Source organism: Lemur catta, chromosome 9 (genome assembly GCF_020740605.2).
Source record: "Lemur catta isolate mLemCat1 chromosome 9, mLemCat1.pri, whole genome shotgun sequence".
In the NCBI taxonomy this organism is placed as follows: Eukaryota; Metazoa; Chordata; class Mammalia; order Primates; family Lemuridae; genus Lemur; species Lemur catta.
The window spans coordinates 65550918-65570271 of record NC_059136.1 but is presented as its reverse complement, the minus strand read 5'-3'; the positions used below and the strand labels follow the sequence as shown (position 1 = coordinate 65570271).

Here is a 19354-nt window from a genome sequence, read left to right as displayed (position 1 = left end):
TAAGCCAGATGGTGAGAGAGAACCCCCAAGGAACCCGTGGGAGTCACATGTCGAAAGTGGCACAAGAAGGAAGGATCTCGGCAAACTAACTGCTTATAGGAGAGCTGCCCACCAAGAACAGCGGTTTTGCAGTGTTTTGTGAGCAAGAAATACACTTTATTGTGTTAAGCCACTGAGATTTCAGGGTTTATCAATGACAGCAGGAGGTGTCTTTCCTAACTAATAAAAAAATATATCAAAAGAGTTATAGTGAATTTCTTTATCTTCATATGTTAAATGTATTAATCTTTTGCCTGTGTGGAGAAATGCAAAATGTTCTTCTCTGACTGCACACTGACCTCTGTGCTCCCTGGTACTGAGAGGCTGATTCACTCCTCTAGATTCCCCCTCTGCAGTAACAATTCCAAGAACAGACACACTGGAACCAAACAGGTCATCTCTCTCTCTCTCTCTCTCTCTCTCTGTCTCGCGCACGCACACACACACACACACACACACACACACACACACACACACACACACACACACTTTTCTGGAAGATTGCAATACCTACCTGACCAAAGCCCACCAAACTTGCAACATTGCTACTTCAACATGTGAAACCCCTTTGGTTTCTCATTTTCCAGAAAACAGTCCTTTTGTTTTGCGACAGCCTGTTGCCACAGCCTGAATAAAGGACCCATCACCTTCAGTCTCAGACAACCTTTGAAAGTTATAAGCTTGTACTAAATAAGGCAAATATGCTTCCTAGTTTTACGGTTTGTCCATTTTAAGACATTTTTAATATCTGCCTATATGCTGTCTCTGTATATGATTTTTCTTTATAATTTCTCTTTGTAATTTATAGTCTACAAAACATCAAACTGTCTTCTTGGTAATAGAACTCCTATCCTCATTCTTTCCCCCTTCAGGTTAAGTGTACATGATACAGAGAGAGCAGAGTGCCATCTCCTGCCTGGTCTCTCTCATACCTATTGGACATTCACGCTCAAGGCTGCTCTCTCTTTTTGGTCATTTGACACTTAAGGATGTGCCTCAGGTCACTCAGTCTTTCTGAGGAATCCTGCCTTGTCTGCCTGGATGGTTTGTCACCAACCGCACTTGCCACATACTCTCACTGCTTTCACCTGTCACCCTGGCCACACTAAGTTAATACTGACTAGTCAGACTAGCTGAACTGACCACAAGCAGCTGTCTCCAACACTGGCCTGCATGATAGGAGGGGCTTTTTTTTTAAACCAATAATATCATTTATGTAGCATACCATTACGAAGATGTAGTAATTACCTATTGCTGCTACAACAAATTACCACAGAGTGGCTTAATACAATGCATATTTATTATTAATATCTTATAGTTCTGAAGGTCAGAAATCCAAAATGGTTTCACTAGGCTAAAATCAAGCTATCAGCAATGCTGCATTCCTCTGTGGCGACTCTAGAGGAGAATTCATTTTCTTACTTTTTCCTGCTTTGAGAGACCACTAGCATCCCCTAGCTCATGGCCAACTTCTTCCATCTGCAATGCCAGCAGTACAGCATCTTTAAGTCTCTGCCTATGACTCTCCTGCCTTTTGCGTTCACTTATAAGGACCCTTGTGATTATTCACATGGATAATCTAAGATAATCTTTCCATTTCAATATCCTTAACTTAATTTCATCTGCAAAGTCTGTTTTGCCTTGTGCAATGGTTTAAAAGTGTCAACCCAAAATTTGTATGTTAAAACTTAATTGCCAATGTGATAGTATTAAGAGGTGGGGCTTTTAGGAGGTGATTAAATCACGAGTCTTCATGAAAGGGATTAGGGCCCTTTAAAAAGGGTTAGAGGAAGTGGGTTCATCCCTTTTCCCTTCTGTCCCTAATGCCACATGAGGACACAGCATCTGTCCCATCCAGAAGACCAACAATAAGGCATCATCTTGCAAGCAAAGAACAGCCCTCATCAGACACCAATTTTGCCAGTGCCTGATCTTGGACTTCCCAGCTTCCAAAATTGTGAGAAATACATTTCTGTTATTTATAAATTACCTGGTTTCAGGTATTTTATTATAGCAGCACAAATGGACTCAGATGCCATGTAAGGTAGAATATTCATAGGTTCTGGAGTTTAGTATGTGAACATTTTTGGTGGACCATTATTCTGACTACCAGAGAAGGATTTCTCCACACCATAACACAAAGGGAAGCCCTCTTCATGGTCTTTTCCTGACTCTTAAATTTTGTCTAGTCATGGATCACACCATACATAAATTTTCTCAGACAAAATTCTCAATTCTTCTTAGCTTCTTAATTTTTTTCCTAATTAATATGAGTTGATTAACATAAAGCATAAAAAACTAAAAGAAAGTAAAATATAGAAAAACAAAAGTGAGACTCTCTCTTTCACAAAAAATAACCCCTTTATAAAAATATAATTAACTTTTACCCAGAGTAATAATCATTAGTAAACAGGTAACTTTTAGGTGGGCTGAGACAGGAAAGATCTGTACTTATGTGTGACTTATAACAAAAGTTTCTTAAAATTGAAAATATCTTTTGAAGAGAATAAAATAAATTTCCTTTTAGGAAACATTGATTTAAATAAAATATATAAGTTCTAAACAAATATTTCTATCATTTTTCTCCTATATCTATTTAACCAGAGGATCAGAAACATAAATCAATGCAAAATGCTTCACAGGATCAGTCAGTAAGATTATATAAAATTTTTAAATATTTGAGGTTCTTTCATTATAACAATATCAGAGAGTTTCAAGTTTGACCACTACTTGTTTGTTTTCTTCTACCAGCTATTCTTATCATCTGCCCTTCCCTTTAATCATAAAAATCACTTATTGATTGCTTACTCTGTACAAGCACTATCTTAAGTGTGGGGATATAAAAACTGAATAAAGCATGATTTCTAATCTTGATGAGTTTACAGTTCAGTGTGACATATACTTAGAAAAGTGAAATATTTCTACACTAGTGGATATTATGAAGAAAAAACCATGGAAACAGTTAAGGGAGCATCTAATTCTTAAGCAACCACATCTTAGAAAAATAGTGTTACTAATAAGGCAAAAGAACAATGAATGAGTAATGGAATTAAGGAATATTTGAGCAAAAATTTTGTGGGCAAAGATTCCACTAAAATTTTGTTATTTGTACCAGTATTTTGATTAGTAGTCTTATCTCTTTCAGAAAGAAGTTAAGATTACTTCTCTGAGCAACAAGCATCTTTTTTTCCAAATGTTTTTTACTGATAGTGATCTGGAAGACTTTAAGGATTTATCTAGCTGAATTTAACTGACATGTTAATTGAAACAAGTATGAACTACCTAATCTGAAAAAGAATCTTTGAATGCAGGTAGTTGCACGGTTGCCATTTTAATGCACCTTTACTCACAAGCACTTGTTTACTCTTGTAGACGTAAGGAATCGTAATAATGGGAAATGATATGATATCTGCCCTGTCTATGAAGAATGTACCAAGTTTACAGTACAAACCTGGTAGCAGTCATTTATTATCATATGAGCTATTAACTAAAGAAGAGAAAACAAACTTGTTTATAAAGATTAACTGAGGAGAGTAAAAATAAATGATTGGCAGACAGAAGAGTAGTATTATAATAATTTCTTAACATTTGACACTAAAATTATTTTCAATTTTTTGCTATCATAATAAAAATGTTGCAATAAGTATATTGCAAAAATTATACTATAAAAATTTAGTTCTTCAGTATAAAATTTCTATTAATGATAGTGGAATTGCTGGGTCAAAATACCTAGCTCTTTTAAAAGGCTCGGAAAAGATGTCAGTTTGTTTACTATAGCCTTTCCCAAAACAAATGTAATGTACGATGTTTCTGTACCCTTTTTACTTACACAAATTGGATGATTCTGTATACATTTGTCTGTGTCTTGTTTTCACCTTATAATGTGTTTTGGAGATCTTTCCATATCAACATATAAATATAGTTTCATTCTTTTTAGATTTGCACTTATTCCATTGTATGAAGACACCTACTGTTCCCTAAGCTTTGACTTGTGCAATCCCATGACCTGTGTCAGGGAGACGATGGGAGATAGTGTGAAAGCCTGTCTTGGAGACAAGCTGCGCCTCCATAGAGAAACAGGAGCCTATTGCATGAAGAAGCGTAAGGGACATAGGGGTGGCGGGATGGGAGTGGAAGATAAGAAAGAAAGAAGAGAAAGGAAAAAGAAAGTGAGTGAGAAGAACACAATAAGGTAGTCATGTCAGGGAAACAGAGATGTGACTAGAGAGCAGAGGAAGGGAAAGCCAGAAGTCATACACACACACACAATTTATAGTTTAAAATATGATTTGTATATAGACTCTCACTTCACAGAAACCTGTGAAATATGTAGGACAGATAATACTATTGAACCATATGACATCCAATCCCTGATTTCTTATCTCATGAAACATCTCCATGCTTTCTATACCACAACTCAGACTGGTTTGTTTTTGATGCATCCTAGGCAATACTCATTATTTTGAAAGGGAAAGGTAGGGTATCAAAACTAAGCAAGCATAAATAGGAGAATTGATATGAACATAGGGTGGGCTGTTGTAGGGGTTGATTAGCACTGTCCAAATGGGCAGGGAAAACTAGCTTATTCTAGATCAAATCAGTGCCCAAGGGCATCTGATCTAGCAGTGAAGGTGCAGCAGCAAGGGAGTGTAGGAAGAACTGAAATTCCATGTAAGAAGGGCATGGATCTAGCTGATGAAGAGTTTGAAGCCAATAATCAGAGGGACAGGTCTCATCCCTGTGGTGAAAGAGCTAGCGTGGGCTACACAAGTTGTTGGGTATCAGTGAAGTAGGCTTAAATTCAACCAGGGGCTGCAGTGTCAGCAACAGAAATCAGAAGGCCCAAGAGCTGGGGATGGGTGGGTGGACACGCAGTCATGTGGACTGAGAAAATACAGGGGAAGGCTACAGCTTGGAGGACACAGGTTTATAAGCTCAGAGTTGCTAAGCAGAGGCCAGATATCCTGACCATAGCCCTAGTAGATGTTTTTTTTTTTTTTTTTTATCTATTTATTGCCTGGGTCAGAACCAGTAGCAATGCAAAGCTGAGCCAATTGGGGAAGCCAGGGATTGTTATACTTTATTTCTATCTCAAGTGACAAAGTTTCTGACAACAAATTGGATTACCTTTGATAATAACAGTAGCTAACATTTTTTAATGAGGGCTTACGACTTTTTTGAATCATCTCAATTTACCCTCAAAGCAACCCTTGAAGCAGGTACTACTAGAATACACATTTTATTGAGGTAGACACTCATGGTATTACTAGCCTTAAGTGCTAGAACTGGAATCCTGACCCAAGACATCTGGTCCCAAATCCTTTGTTTTTAACTGCCTCTCTTACATAGAGATTGGCTATGTGGAGAAGTATGAAGCCATATACAGATGGCAGTAGCTATTGCAATCCTTTAATCTCATTATTTTTAGTCATGGTCTATCAAAATCTATCTCATTCAATTCTATTAGGATGATCTGCTCTTGAATCTGAAAATTAGGCTGTTTACTTTGGCCATCAACCTCAGTTCTACATTACCACTCCTCTTCCTCCCCTCCCTCAAGATTATATGCATCTGGTCATTACTTTAGCTGCCTTCCCTTTCTTTGTTCTCTTCTCCTGAAGGTATTTTTCGTGTTATTTGCATCATGTATTCCAGTCTCTCCATATGGAACATTAAGATGATAGTTTAAAAAGGAAGACAATAATTCTAAGAATTTCATGTGCTATTATAACAGTTGTTAGAGTAAACTTTAAAATTTCAGTTATTGCTGCCTTACAATAGATTTTTGACTTGGTGGTATTAATGATGTTTCACATTTTCCTTTAATTATTAAAGTCTCTGCTCAAATAATTGCAAATTTTCTGATATAGCTTTCTAGGAAAAACTATCTTTTAAAAAGTTTTTAGGAATACAGAGTTTCTGTCAGATAGAAATCAGTCTTTGTCCTGGTGCGGTGGCTCATGTCTGTAAACCTAGCACTCTGGGAGGCCGAGGTGAGAGGATGGCTTAAAGTCAAGAGTTCAAGACCAGCCTGAGCAAGAGTGAGACTCCATCTTTACCAAAAATAGAAAAAATTAGCCTGGCATGGTGGCGTGCACCTGTGGTCCCAACTACTCGGGAGGTTGAGGCAGGAGGATCGCTTGAGCCCAGGAGTTTGAGGTTGTAGTGAGCTATAATGACGCCACTGCACTCTACCCAGGGTGACAGAGCGAGACTCTGTTTCAAAAAAAAAAAAAAAAGAAAAGAAACAAACTTGTCTTTGGGAAATTACATTGATGAGCCTACTAATGGTGGGTGAAGCACTATGGGCACTGATATTAGGAAGTGGGAAGACAGAAGAAGAAATTAGAAAACTGCTCTACATATTTTCCTCTGACAGGGAGATGAGAAAAGAATGAGAAAGAAACAAACAAGAGTTGAAGAGATAGGAACCAAAAAGAAAGAAAGGATCTAGAAAGACCAGTAATTTTGTGTGAACCAGCAATAAGAAGATAGAAAATATAATAGAAAAACATACCTTTACATTATCAACAAAGCAAAAAGTATGCAAAAAATTAATCTAATAAAATAATACATTACCTAAGACCCTCTCTAACAAAATACCCAAACTGTATCAAAGAGCATTTAAATGGGCCAGAACAACATATGTTTCAGAATGAAAAGGTTGTAAGGAGTTGGGGCTGGTGAGGTTATGACCATGAAGAGACAGTACAAGGGAGTTTTTTGAGATAAGCGAACAGTCTGTGCCCTGATTTTGGTGGTGATTACACAAATCTAAACATGTGGGGGAAAAAGTCATAGAACACACAAAAAGAATGCTTGTAAAACTGGTGAAATCCAAATAAGGTCTATGGTTAATGATATTCCATCAGTGGAAATTTCCTGGTTTTGATAATACACTATGAAGCTGGCTGAAGGGTACACAGAAACTCTTCTTTTTTTTTGGTATCTTCTAGGTGAGTCCAAAAATAGATCAAAATATAAAGTTTTCTAAAAATGCCACATTCTAAATGACTCATACATCAAAGAGAAAATCAAAAGAGAAATTAGAAAGTACTCTGAATTAAAAAAAAATGAAAACACAACATATCCAAATTTGCGGGATGCTCCACTAAAGCAATCCTCAGAGAAAAAACTATCCCATGAAACTCCGTTTATTAGAAAGAAGGAAAGTTTTAAGTCAATAGCTCCAGCTTCCACCTTAAGAAACTAGAAACAAAAGAGGAAATGAAACTTAAAGTAAGAGGAAGAAAGGAAATAATAAATCTCATAGCTCTGGCAGGTTCAGAGGCAGCATGGCCTTGCCAACACCTTGATTTCAGACTTTGGCCTTCAGAACTATAAGACAATCCATTTCTATTGTTCTGTACCCAGTTTTTGGTACTTTTTTATTGCAGCCCAAGGAAACTAATAAAACTAGTAAGGATCAAGGTGCTGCTATTTCTATTATGTTATTAATTAGAAGTAGATTTATTAACAGTGGTTACATCTGGGGACTAAAGTAGGGGAAAGGGAATTTTTAATATACTCATATGTATTATATTTAAAAAATTTTATTTAAAAATATACATTTAGGTAAATATTGTATGGTAAAATATTTCTCATGTAGTATTTCACGGATAACAAATGTTAAAAAGTTAAAGTAGCTATTACACAAAAATAAAAGAGTGAAATTATCTGAAGAAATATAGTATGTAAGAGCAGCATTAACCAAATGATTATAACTGAAACTTTAATGCCTCTTAAAAATGATACAATGTATTCACTGTCTTTTTAATTTGATAATTTATAGCTTATGTTTATAAAATAAATTCAATTTTTCTTTAGAAAAACTAAGAGAGTAAAGTGTTGGAAATCTCTGATGCCTTTCTGCTTTTCCTTTCCCAGTGCTTTCCATTCTTAATTGTACTTACCATGTTACTTAAAATGAGCACCACTAATTACCTATAATACTGAAATTGTATAATCAAAATTCAAGAAGGAAAGAAAGTATCTTAATGACATGTCTGAAGCCTTCCAAACCTTGATAGGAACATCACAACAAAATGTTTTCTTTTCCCTACTATGACAGTATTCCATAAGTTAAAATCTGATTTTTTTTGACAAAATGAAATAACAGTGTTACCTGAATTCCTACATAGACAATAACAGTCTTACCAAGAAAAATTATATTAGCCAAGTGCACTATCCACAGTAATTGGTTGGGGCAGAAAGTAATTATTACAACAAATAATGTAGTTGATTTTCAACAGCAATTCCCTATTTCATATTTGAAATCTTGCTACTCCCTGTATTATAAATTCTGTGTTATGATTCATTCTGCCTCATAACTTATTTCCAAATTTTCCATTTCCTCTAGAATCTTACTACCTTTTCACCTTTTACTCCATGTTCATTTCCTGTTATATACTAAGTGCTTTAATAGGAGCAACACAATGAAGTGTCTCTGATCCCAATCCCTGGTGCATTAGTAGGGAACATTTAAAAAATGTAAAAGACTACAGAGAAATGCCCTACAGTTGGAAAGAGGAGGCTAATCATGAGATCCAACTAATACCATTTTCATTTGGCCCAAAGTGCACTTAACCCAGAATAACTTATTAGGGTCTGTTTATTTTAAAATTTATTTTTGATCATCAAACTTTCAGCAAGACCCTGTCTCTACAAAAAGTAAAAAAAAAAAAATCAGCCGGGCATGGTGGCATGCACCTGCACTCCCAGCTACTTGGGAGGCTGAGGCAGGAGGATCACTTGAGCCCAGGAGTTTGAGGTTGCTGTGAGGTATGATGCCCCACTGCACTCCAGCCTCGGTGACAAAGTGAGACCCTGTCTCAAAATAAACAAATAAAATAAAAATAAAACTTTCAGAAGTTATCATTTTTCGATATTCTTGCCTTTATTCTAGAATGGGTTGAATAGGATATGCCAGAAGTGATGTCAGAAACCTGCCACCCCAATTTATAATTTTCCTGTCCTCTGTGAAATTCCTCATTTAAATAAATGCCTCAACTTCTACAAAATTGAGCTACATTTAGTAACAATCATTTTTAAAACACGAAGGTTCTAGAAAGGCTTAAGGTACATTTATTAGCTATGGTAATTCATTCTGTCTTGAATAAGTTTAATAAATGACTTTTTTCAACACCTGACTGGGATCTTCAGGAGTACCCTTTCCTCCCCCTTCCTTCTGCTCTTTCTTCCCCTTCTTTTGAGGGCTTGGGGTAGGAGGATGGATGTATACAATTGTGATAGCTGGGATCTGCTTAGTATAAAGAAAAGAGAAGTCTGGAGAAAGAGAGAGTAGCATGTGGTTTGTAGGAAAAGAATGTCAGAAGGCAGGAGAGGAACATGGAAGGGGAGGTGGGCGGATGCTGAAGAAGATAAAGCCCCCCTCTTCTGTGGTTTTTGACTAGGCTGGATACTCATGTACTGACAACAAAGCATCTCTAGCAGACTCTACCTGAGCTAATGGCCTGCTTTTATTTGTCACTGATTTTTCTTTCCGCAGGATATCAAGATCAGGAACCCACCAACATCTACTTCAAATTATGCATCACTGAATCTCTTGGTGGCAAAAGTGGCACGTAGCATTTGTGGTACCGGTAGGAGATTGCTAACCCTTGTTCAAGATAACAACAATAAATAGCCAGAAATAAGCTGTTTCTCTTGGAAGTGACTGTAACACTTGTTTTCAAAGGTTGACTGCTCATGTTTCATTCAGATCTCAGCCTAAATGTCATCTTCTCAGATAGATCATCTCTGACCAATCTTAACAGATTCCCACCCCTAGCCAATATATCTTATTACTTTTTATTTTTACACCTTATTATTCTCTATTATAACACAATGATCCCTACACAGCACTTACCACAATTGTTCTTGTCTACTTACTTGCAAAAATGCTGATTGTATATTAATATTAACTAATATATTTATTTGTTACAAACAATAATGTCTTTATAAGAAAAAGAATATAACTTTTTAGCTCTCCAGTGTTTACACAGTGTTCCTTACAGTACCTGGACCATAGCAGTTACTCATTAAATATCAGTGGAAAGAAAGAGTAGGGGGAATTTTTTAAAAATCTAATTAAAAAAATCTAAACATGAGACTATAAAACTTATCGTGACTCTCAGAGATTTTGATTATTTGGCTGACATTTTGATGGAGAAGTGTGAAGAGAAGCAACATATATTTCTGCCAAGTATGTAATTTCTCATTGTTTAAACATATTATTTTCTACGATTTTTTGCAACGTGGCCATTTGTACTCTCTAGAAATATATTCAAGTTTTCTCTGCATCCTAGTATAAAATCATTTAGAAATGCTTCAGGATAATTTGAAAAGCATGAAAATAAGGTAAAAAAGTAATATATATTATACATACACAACTATTTAACTACCCTTATCTTTTAACTTTCTACTTACTTGATTTATCAAAGACCATAAGTGCTGAAGTCAGAGTCCAACAGTTTTTGCTATACATATTCTCTTTATTTGAAGGATTACTCAATGAATTAAGTACATAAAACTTACTAATTTTAAATGTATGTTTTTAAATACATGTATATTGATTTACATAAAACTACAGCCCACATCAAGATGTGGCACGTTTTACATATGAATGCCATGTTATCACAGTCTCTTAAATGTTACATCTTGTATTGTATGTTTTATACAAAATATGTGATATGCTTGAATTCTGTCCAATGAAAAATGTTGCTATTTCTATTACCTATAATTTCTATTATCTTTAAATCTTTTTCCCTTTTATACAAATGTGGGTATCCGAAGTTAAAGACTGACTTTTTACCCAATTTCAATTTTTTTAACAGGGATATTTAACCAGTTTATGAGTATTACTCATCTGTACACCTGTCAATTATATGCTAATTTTAATGTTTCCTGGGTTTTTTTTTTGCTCTTTTTTCTTATCACTTCCTCTGTAATCCAAATAATTGGAATGTATACATTCTATTTTTGTTTCTAACACTTATTTTAATGTCAGATTTACTTATATGAACTACTATATGATGCAGTAACTATTGTTTTTCCCCATGAAACATGTACATACTACAAGGTTTTACCCACCCTCTCCCCAACCAGTATTAACATTATGGAAAACTTGCTACGTTTTTTGCTCCTATAATTAAAAACAAGTGGAAAAAGCCTATACTGTTTTCCAATTTTGACAGATTAATATTCAGAATGCTTTTATTCTATCTGTCCCATCTACAGTGACAAAACCCTTTCATTTGACTTATGTTTAGCTTAAGAACATGCATATCTTTATCTACAGTAGTACATGTTGAAAATAAAACAGTATTTATTTGTCCAATATACCAATATATTGAACATGTGGCATGTCGTTTCACAGTTTAAATCTATCTAAACTGAAATTTTAGACCCAGCTTACATTTCTATTTTTGTAGTTTTAATACTCTCTACATAACAATTTAAACTTAATGTTCCTTAACTAACTTTAGAGTTTACCATTAATTCTTTCAAACAACTGCCTCCCTACTTGAGTTATTTTAATTCTGGCTCTCTCTTGGCTGCAGTAAATCATAAGGCAAAACTTTTAAGGAAGGTTCTTGGTTGATATACTTTCTTAACCCCCGCATATCTAAGAATGTCTTCCAGTTGCCTTTGTACACAAATGATAATTTGGCAGGGAATATAATGCTTGGCTCAAAACTATTTTCCCTTAAAACTCTGTAGATATTGTTCCATTGCCTTCTGGCATTTAGAGTTGCAAGAGAAAAATATGAGGTAAGCTTGACTTTCATCCCTTTATAGGTAACCTGCTTTTTCTGTCTGGATGCTTGCAAAATTTTATCTTTATCCTTGTAATTTAAAAATGTCACCAGGATATGCCTAGGTGTTGCTTTCTTTCCGTTAAATTTTAAAGGTACCCTATGAGCTGTTTCTACTTGTATATCTAATTCATTCTTCAATCCTGGAAAAATTTCTTCAATTAGTTCCTTAATTACTGTTTCAGCTCCATTTGCTTGGTCCTCTGTTTCAGGTAGTCCTATCATGCGTAGATTGTATCTCCTGGACTGGCCCTCTAAATCTCTTTTTTTCCTCCCTTCTTATCTTAATTTCTTTTTCCCTTTTCTCTGCGTTCTCTGAGACTTTGTCTTGTTTTGCATTTACTTCAGTAATTTGATTTTGTGGCCAATCCAGCTTGCACATTTCTGTTAACTCTCTCAACTGATACTTTAAAGCGCTCTGACATTATCCTCTTTATCATTGTACATAAGTCTTTAAGACTCTGTATTATACGAGTCTCAATCCTTTCTACCTCTTCTGTTTGCACCATTATATCCGTTTCAAGAGGAGGCATTTTCTCGATTACTTAGCGGTTCTTTCTTCTGAACTGCGGTATTGCGACCTTAAAAAAAAGAAACAGAACTTAATTCCCTGCATCCCAAAGATTCCCATTAATAATTACTGACGGTTTTATTACAATGTTTTATTTTTCGTTCTTACCTTTTCAACGGCTCCTCTCAGCGCTACGGACCCAAATCAAAGATTAAAGAACTCCCAGAGCACCCACCGAACGAAATAACCGCCCAAAATGGTTCCCGTTACGTCATCTCTGCGCGCCTTACGACAGGGCGCGCAGCCTCGGGCTCTGGCGCGCCAGCCAATCGCGAAGCTGCAAACTCCGGCCGGCTCAGCCGCACCTCCCCGCGCCCTTTGGTTCCTCCCCCGTCTCCCGGACCCATCCGAGCAGGGTCACGGTGGTACGCACGCGCGGCCTCACGTTCGACTTTCCCCTTGTTCCAATGGCTCGGCTTAGATGTGGTGCCGCCTTGAAGGCGGGACTGGGTTCCAGTCTGAACCAATGGCGCCCCGGGTGAGGGTTGAGGGGTGGAAGGTGCCGGCTGGCGGGTGGTGTAAGTTTTTTCCAGCTCGTGCGCTGGGCTACCGAGTCGACATGGAGGCTGACTTGACCGAAGAGCTCGATGAGGAGGAGCAGCTGGTGAGAAGGCATCGCAAAGAGAAGAAGGAGTTGCAAGGTGACGGGGAAGGAAGTGGGAATCTAGAAGCCGCCCAGACCCAGGGAAGGGCGCGTGGCGGGTCTCTTCCGGGGAATCATAAGGGGCAATTTATCTGGGTCTTCCTAGACTTTTCCAGACTAGCAAATGGTCTCTTCTTTTCCGTCTTCCTAGCACCAGCGGCGCCGTAATCCCCCAGCCTCCGGAGGTTTCCTCATGTGAGGCCTGCCGCGTGCCCGCTATCCCGCACCGCAGCCCGGGTGCGACGGCAGAGAATACTTCAAAGTCACGGGTCTTGGACCCAGACTGGTCCCCTCCCCATCCCCTTATGCCTCTCTTTCCTATTCCTGTCCCAGTTACCGACACTTGGCCCCAATGGGTACATTTTAAATTGCCTCATCTTAGTTTTCAAGGCCCAGCAGGTATGCTTGAAAGATTTAAAACTTGCTTCAGTTTTTTTCTGTTTCCTCCTCCTGTCCCATCAAACAACCCAAATTCAAGGTTATGTTAACGAGGGTTTTAAAAAAAATTTTTTTTGGGGGGGGGTCTCAACATCATCTGGGCTTTTCACTGTAGCTGCCTGATTGTTATGTGATGACTCTTCTTGGTTCCATAATTACTTTTCCTATACCTTTCTCCCCTTACCATCTCCTTCTTGGTTCTTGTTTCTCTTTTCTTCTTTTTCCTGGGTGTCTGACTTAATGATTTTGGTGGCTTTTCAGCCAAAATTCAGGGTATGAAGAATGCTGTTCCCAAGAATGACAAAAAGAGGAGGAAGCAACTCACTGAAGATGTTGCAAAGTTGGAAAAAGAAATGGAGCAGAAACATAGAGAAGAACTGGAGCAATTGAAGCTGACTTCTAAGGAGAATAAGGTATATGAAATAATGTTTGTCTTTGCCTATAGCATTTGGAAACAACTTTCCACTTGTGTTGTACTACTTATATAAAATCATAAAATTGGCAGGGAAATGAAGTCACTCAGTCATGCTCATGCATCACCTTTCATTAATATTTTTGTGACCAGGTTTACATGGCAGTGTTTTTTGGTAAGGGAGATCAGGAAAGAAAGGACTTCACTTTTTTACCTATTTACTTGCTCAAAAGATAAAGCTTCACCAAATGAAAGTTAGAAGGCCAGACTTCTAGTCCCAGAATTGCCACTGAATAAGATTATAACCTGGGCAAAGTTTCTTAATTTTCCTGAGCATAAATTTCCCCACCTGTAATAAGATACAAATATCACTGCTGCCTAATCGCAGGTTATTGTAAGAATCAAATGGGACAACAAATGAGAAGTCATTTTTAAATTATAAAAGTGCTTTATGATCAAGTTGTAATGAATGGAAACTTTACTGATGTTTCTTGGGTAAATTGGATCATCTTAACTTTCATCATTTTAACTAATATTTATTTTATCATTGTGGTTAATATATGTATGCTAAGCACTTTGTTTAAAGTATTAGATATTATCTCATTTAATCCTCAGTAACATACTCTGAGGTATTGCCTGTGAAGTAGGTGTAGATAATCCCATTTTCAAGTGAGAAACAGGCTTACATTAAGAACTTTGTCCTGAAGTTGTAATACCTATTTAGTGCCAACACTAGAATTCAAAATCAGAATTGTCTTATCCTAGGATGTGAATCCTGGATTCTGTTATAGCTTTGTATAATGTGGTAGTTTATTGTATGGGCTTTGGATATGAAGGATCACAGGCACCATAACTTCACTCCACTTTTAATAGTTAGAAAGTTCTTATGTCTGTGCAAATTTTATCTGGCATAATTAATTTTGTAATATTTGGTTCATTTTTGGTATGCTGTTGACAAGGGAAGCTGCTCATCTCTGTTGCTTTACAATGTCCTTACGTTAAATACAGTCTAAATTTTTCTAACTTTATTAGCCAGTTATCAAAGATTCTGGTCTTTTTTGCCCTTAATATACTTCGTCTCCAGGTAACAAGGGATGATGCTCTACGCGTTTAATTGTGTCATTACGATTGTGATATTCGTAATTGTCTCTATCTTTTCTATTAGTGAGATAGTTTTTACTCTCTCAGGCCTTTCAATTTTGAGCTTTGCTAGGTTTCCAAGGACAAAAATGTTTGATTCTTAAGCTACGTAGTGTCTAAATGGTAAAATACAAACTCCCATTCAAATAGAACTGTTGTCTTTTTCATTAATTTAAACTTGTTTTCTGTACTGAATACTACCTAAAATTTTATATCATTGGTCTTTTTTTGTTTTTCAGATGCATCTCTATATCTTGCCTATTGTCAGTATAGCAATTAGTAAATTGTAGTAGATTCTTCCAAAAAATCATAAGATTCTTAATTTCACTGAAGTTGATTAACCCCTCTTTTAAGTGTTTATCTGATTAAGATATTTTGATCATTTGGAACATAGCCTTTGAAGACTTCTGTTTCTGTGTATTAAAGGCCTTCAGTTGTTTTATATATGTATTATACTGAAAACTGGCCTAAGTTGCAGTAATAAAATACTAGCTACTCATCCTAATAGCTATAAGTCTGGCATTGTTGTTCTTTAGGATTGGTTGTAATATTTAATATTTTAAATTAAATATATTTTCTGTCTGCAGTTACCATTTTGTAGATGGGAAAGGATAGGAAAATCTCAAGTTGTTACTAGGGTCAAGAATCAGTGCTCATCAGGTTCTGGCTGATAAAGATGGAGAAGGATCTTGCTGCCACATTTGAGGTTATGAAGGTAGTAATGAACTGAGCCATGAGCCAGCACAGGACCTATGTCTTATATGTACTATCAGCATTCAGAAAAAGGAAGAGTGGAGTGCTGAATGAATTGGCACTTACAGCAAATATAGTACTATATTTACATTAATGGAGTAGGCATTCTAAGAAGGAAGGAAAGCATGCAGACATGAACATTATCTTTGAAGAGCTATAAGGAAGCTTCTTGGGAATCTGACAAATTCTCCCACAAAAAATATAGAAAGGAGATGAAACCTTATTATCTAATATGGTGTCTAGTGCTATTATTCAAATTTGAAATGTGGGATTGGCTGTATTTGTGATTTTCAATAATAATTTAATAACCTAATACTTTCAGTAATGGTTTAAAAGTGTTTTTCATTGACTTAATGCTTTTTGTTTCCTTCAGATAGATTGTGTTGCTGTTAACATTTCAAACTTGGTACTTGAGAATCAGCCACCTCGGATATCAAAAGCACAAAAGAGACGGGTATGAAAGTCATGTCACCAAGTATATAAGTTAGTGCTGTGTGCTCAATACTATTGTAGGTGTTGTATAGGAAAGAAATGAAAAAAGAAAAAGATGGATTTCATTGTCAAGAGACCTGAACTAACATTTATTAAGCACTTGCTATGTACCAGATACTATGTAAGCTGCTTATATGAAACCTGATTTAGTACTGACAATAATCCTGTGAAGTAGGGTTTCTTATCCCCATTTTATAGAGAGAAAAAGGGCATAAGGTAATATAAAATAGCATGTTCAGTTTACAATTCTCATAGGAGGGTAGGGCTGGGAACCAGGAGTACAAAGGATTTTTTTATTTCTAAAACAAATAGATTATCCCAGACTTACTAATTCAGAATCTTCAGAATATGGGCCCAGGTGATTCTGATACACAGTCTTGGCTAAAAACTGTGCTATTGAATGAGAAACAAGAATTTGGACCTAGAAGTTAAGATATTTAGGTATACAAAATTCTCAGATAATTATGTAGGTGTCTCTATAATGTTTAATTATGATGAATATGTAAAGAAGGTAAAATTCATCATGCTAAGTGTTAAAATCATGGGTTGGAATTTGAAGGAAATATAATTAGTTAGGTGGGATATTCCAAATAGGAGAAATATCATACACAAAAACAAATGAGAGAATGAAATATTACGTTATCAAAGAGCTGTAGGGAAACTGATTTATTGGAAGTTGCAAGTTCATGATATCAACATAGGAATGAGATTAGTTAGGTAAGGCCATTTGACTTTGAAAAAGAAAAAGAGGATTAAATCCAATCTTTTTAGTTCCCAAATTATTTTACTGACATTTGGTGTGTTCTGGGATTTAAACACATATTTTTAAATTAGCTTTCCATCTTATGATTTAGTAGTGCTTAATTTAGTAGAGTATGGAGGTGTCAGACAGATGAGCTTTAAATTTCACTTACTGTTATACTTTATATAAGATTCTTCTTTTAAGTCTCATTTTTACATCTATTAAATGGGGGCAAGTAGTACCTACTTCAGAGGGTTATTGTGAATATTAAATAATATACTATTTCCAAATCCCTTAACACAAGGCCTGGAGAACTAATGGGTCAACAAGTGATAGTGTTGTTTACTGTGTTAAGTACTGCATAGTATGCTTCTTAGAAAGTTAAACTTATGAGGAATGTCTTTTTTGTTTGAAAGTGGATTAAGTTGCAAATACTCAAACATTTCTCATACTTGTATAGAATTTTATTTTTGAGTAAATATGATTGTGAATTTCATAGAATCATGAGATTTAGATCTCATGGTATCTTGGAGGGTATCTGCTTATGGTACGCATTCTTTTTATGATGATCCCACAATTGTCATCTAGCTTCTATAGATCAAAAATGAAGGCCAATTTTTGTGTGCCAGTAGCATAACAAAATATTTATTGGAATCACCTCTACTTAGTAATTGAAACATCTTGTAATAGCCTATTTAATTCTGGAAAACATATGGACACAACTCCTTCCTGTCTTTATCAAAACTTGTTCATCCCCACCTGGACCCTTAGGCAACAAAACAAATAAAAAGAAAACTCCCTTACTTTTCTCAAAAATTTTGTTACTTTTTTCCCTAAAATACTGCACAGCTAAAATTAATAATCTTTTCAGTTATACCCTCAAAAAATTTAGTATCTTTTATAGTTAGCCAGTTTGACACTTAGCAGAGAAGATGCCCTAGAAGTAATGCCCAGTTTCTTATTATTTGATTATATTAATGGGATTCAGGAACAGAAAACACTAAAAGTTTATAATACTTAAGAAAATGGAACCTGAAATCAGGGATGAATAACTGAGTATCATATTATTTGGAACCTCTCTTTTTGCTAAAGGCACCAAGGAATGAAAAGCCAATTAACTGATGGTGTTTATTTTTTAGAAAGACACAACTCTGGAAGAAAAACATGATAGAAATTTATGAAGATTTATTGTAAGACTGTCGTGGAATATTGTAGAGCACATTTCTTATTTTTAATCTAGAAAAACATAGGGTATTTTATTTAATGCAAAGAACTGAGTAGCTTTTTGGTATGGTAGAGTCCAAAGTAGGCCGAGTGCCGGTAATTGCAGCACTTTGGGAGGGCAGGCTGGGCGTGGATCGCTTGGGCCAGGAGTTGGAGACCAACCTCTACAAAAAAAAAAAAAAAAAATTAGCCAAGCGTGTTTCTATTCCCAGCAACTAGGGAGGCTGAGGCAGGAGGATCGCTTTAGCCCAGGAGTTTGAGGTTGCTGTGAGCTGTGATCACGCCACTGCACTCTAGCCATGGCAACAGAGAGAGACCCTGTCTCAAAAAGAAAAAAAAAAAAAGAGTCCAAAGTAGAATTTAGAAGACCTGAGTTCCAAAAATATGAAGTTTGAGAGCTTGTTTTACAAACAAGAAAGCTGAGATGCAGATTATCTCAGTGGCATACTGAAAGTTGGATACAAACCCAGGACTAGTGCCCAGCTCTTAAGATTCTTTTTGAGCTTTTGCTGTATTAATATTTCAACATATATCTAGTTTTACCAGCAATATATTTATGATTTTTACCTTATATATGCTATTTTTATCTTACATATGTTTTCATTAGACCTTATTGGTACTATTCGATCTCCAGTACTATGGTTGTAGAAACTAATGTGCCTAATACTATTGGGAAACTACATTGCTGGGAAAAGAATCCAATGGATTTCTTATCTAGTGCCCTGGGAAGGAAAGTCAGTTGCTTTGTAATACTGAAGCAAAGCATAAGGAAAAAACCCAAAATGATTAGAATTAGTGTTTTAGAGGCTTAAACAGTTTTGCAGATAGTATAAAGTTCCGCTCTTCCAGTAAATAGTACATGGCATCATTAACTCCAGCTCCCATATGCTCCAACTTTTATTCTGATTCAGGTACCTGGATAGAGGAGTTCTCTGTGTTGTGCTTGGTCCCTGCTCTGCTCTAACCAGCTGTATGGCCTTTGGAAATCTTTCTGCATGCTGTTTCCTCAGAAGAGGAAAATGAGGGGTTTTGGATTAGATGATATCTAAGGTGCTTATTCTTCCTCTCCCCTCTGAAACTTTTT

General features: G+C 36.2%; 1 protein-coding gene across 7 annotated transcripts in view; it reads left to right on the top strand.

The window, feature by feature from the left end:
- The first annotated feature begins 12794 nt into the window (after positions 1 to 12794).
- LOC123645194 (deubiquitinase OTUD6B) overlaps positions 12795 to 19354 on the top strand; it is a 119902-nt gene continuing 113342 nt past the window's right edge. For 4 of the 7 annotated variants that reach the window (XM_045561819.1, XM_045561818.1, XM_045561822.1 and 1 more), the window contains exons 1-3: positions 12831 to 13067; positions 13769 to 13920; positions 16186 to 16266. In XM_045561819.1, the coding sequence (XP_045417775.1) occupies positions 12848 to 13067; positions 13769 to 13920; positions 16186 to 16266 (453 nt within the window). In that variant the 5' untranslated portion in view covers positions 12831 to 12847. Of the gene's footprint in view, positions 13068 to 13768; positions 13921 to 16185; positions 16267 to 19121; positions 19321 to 19354 lie in introns of those variants that run through there. The other 3 variants (XM_045561816.1, XM_045561817.1, XM_045561823.1) reach the window with 3 other exon arrangements.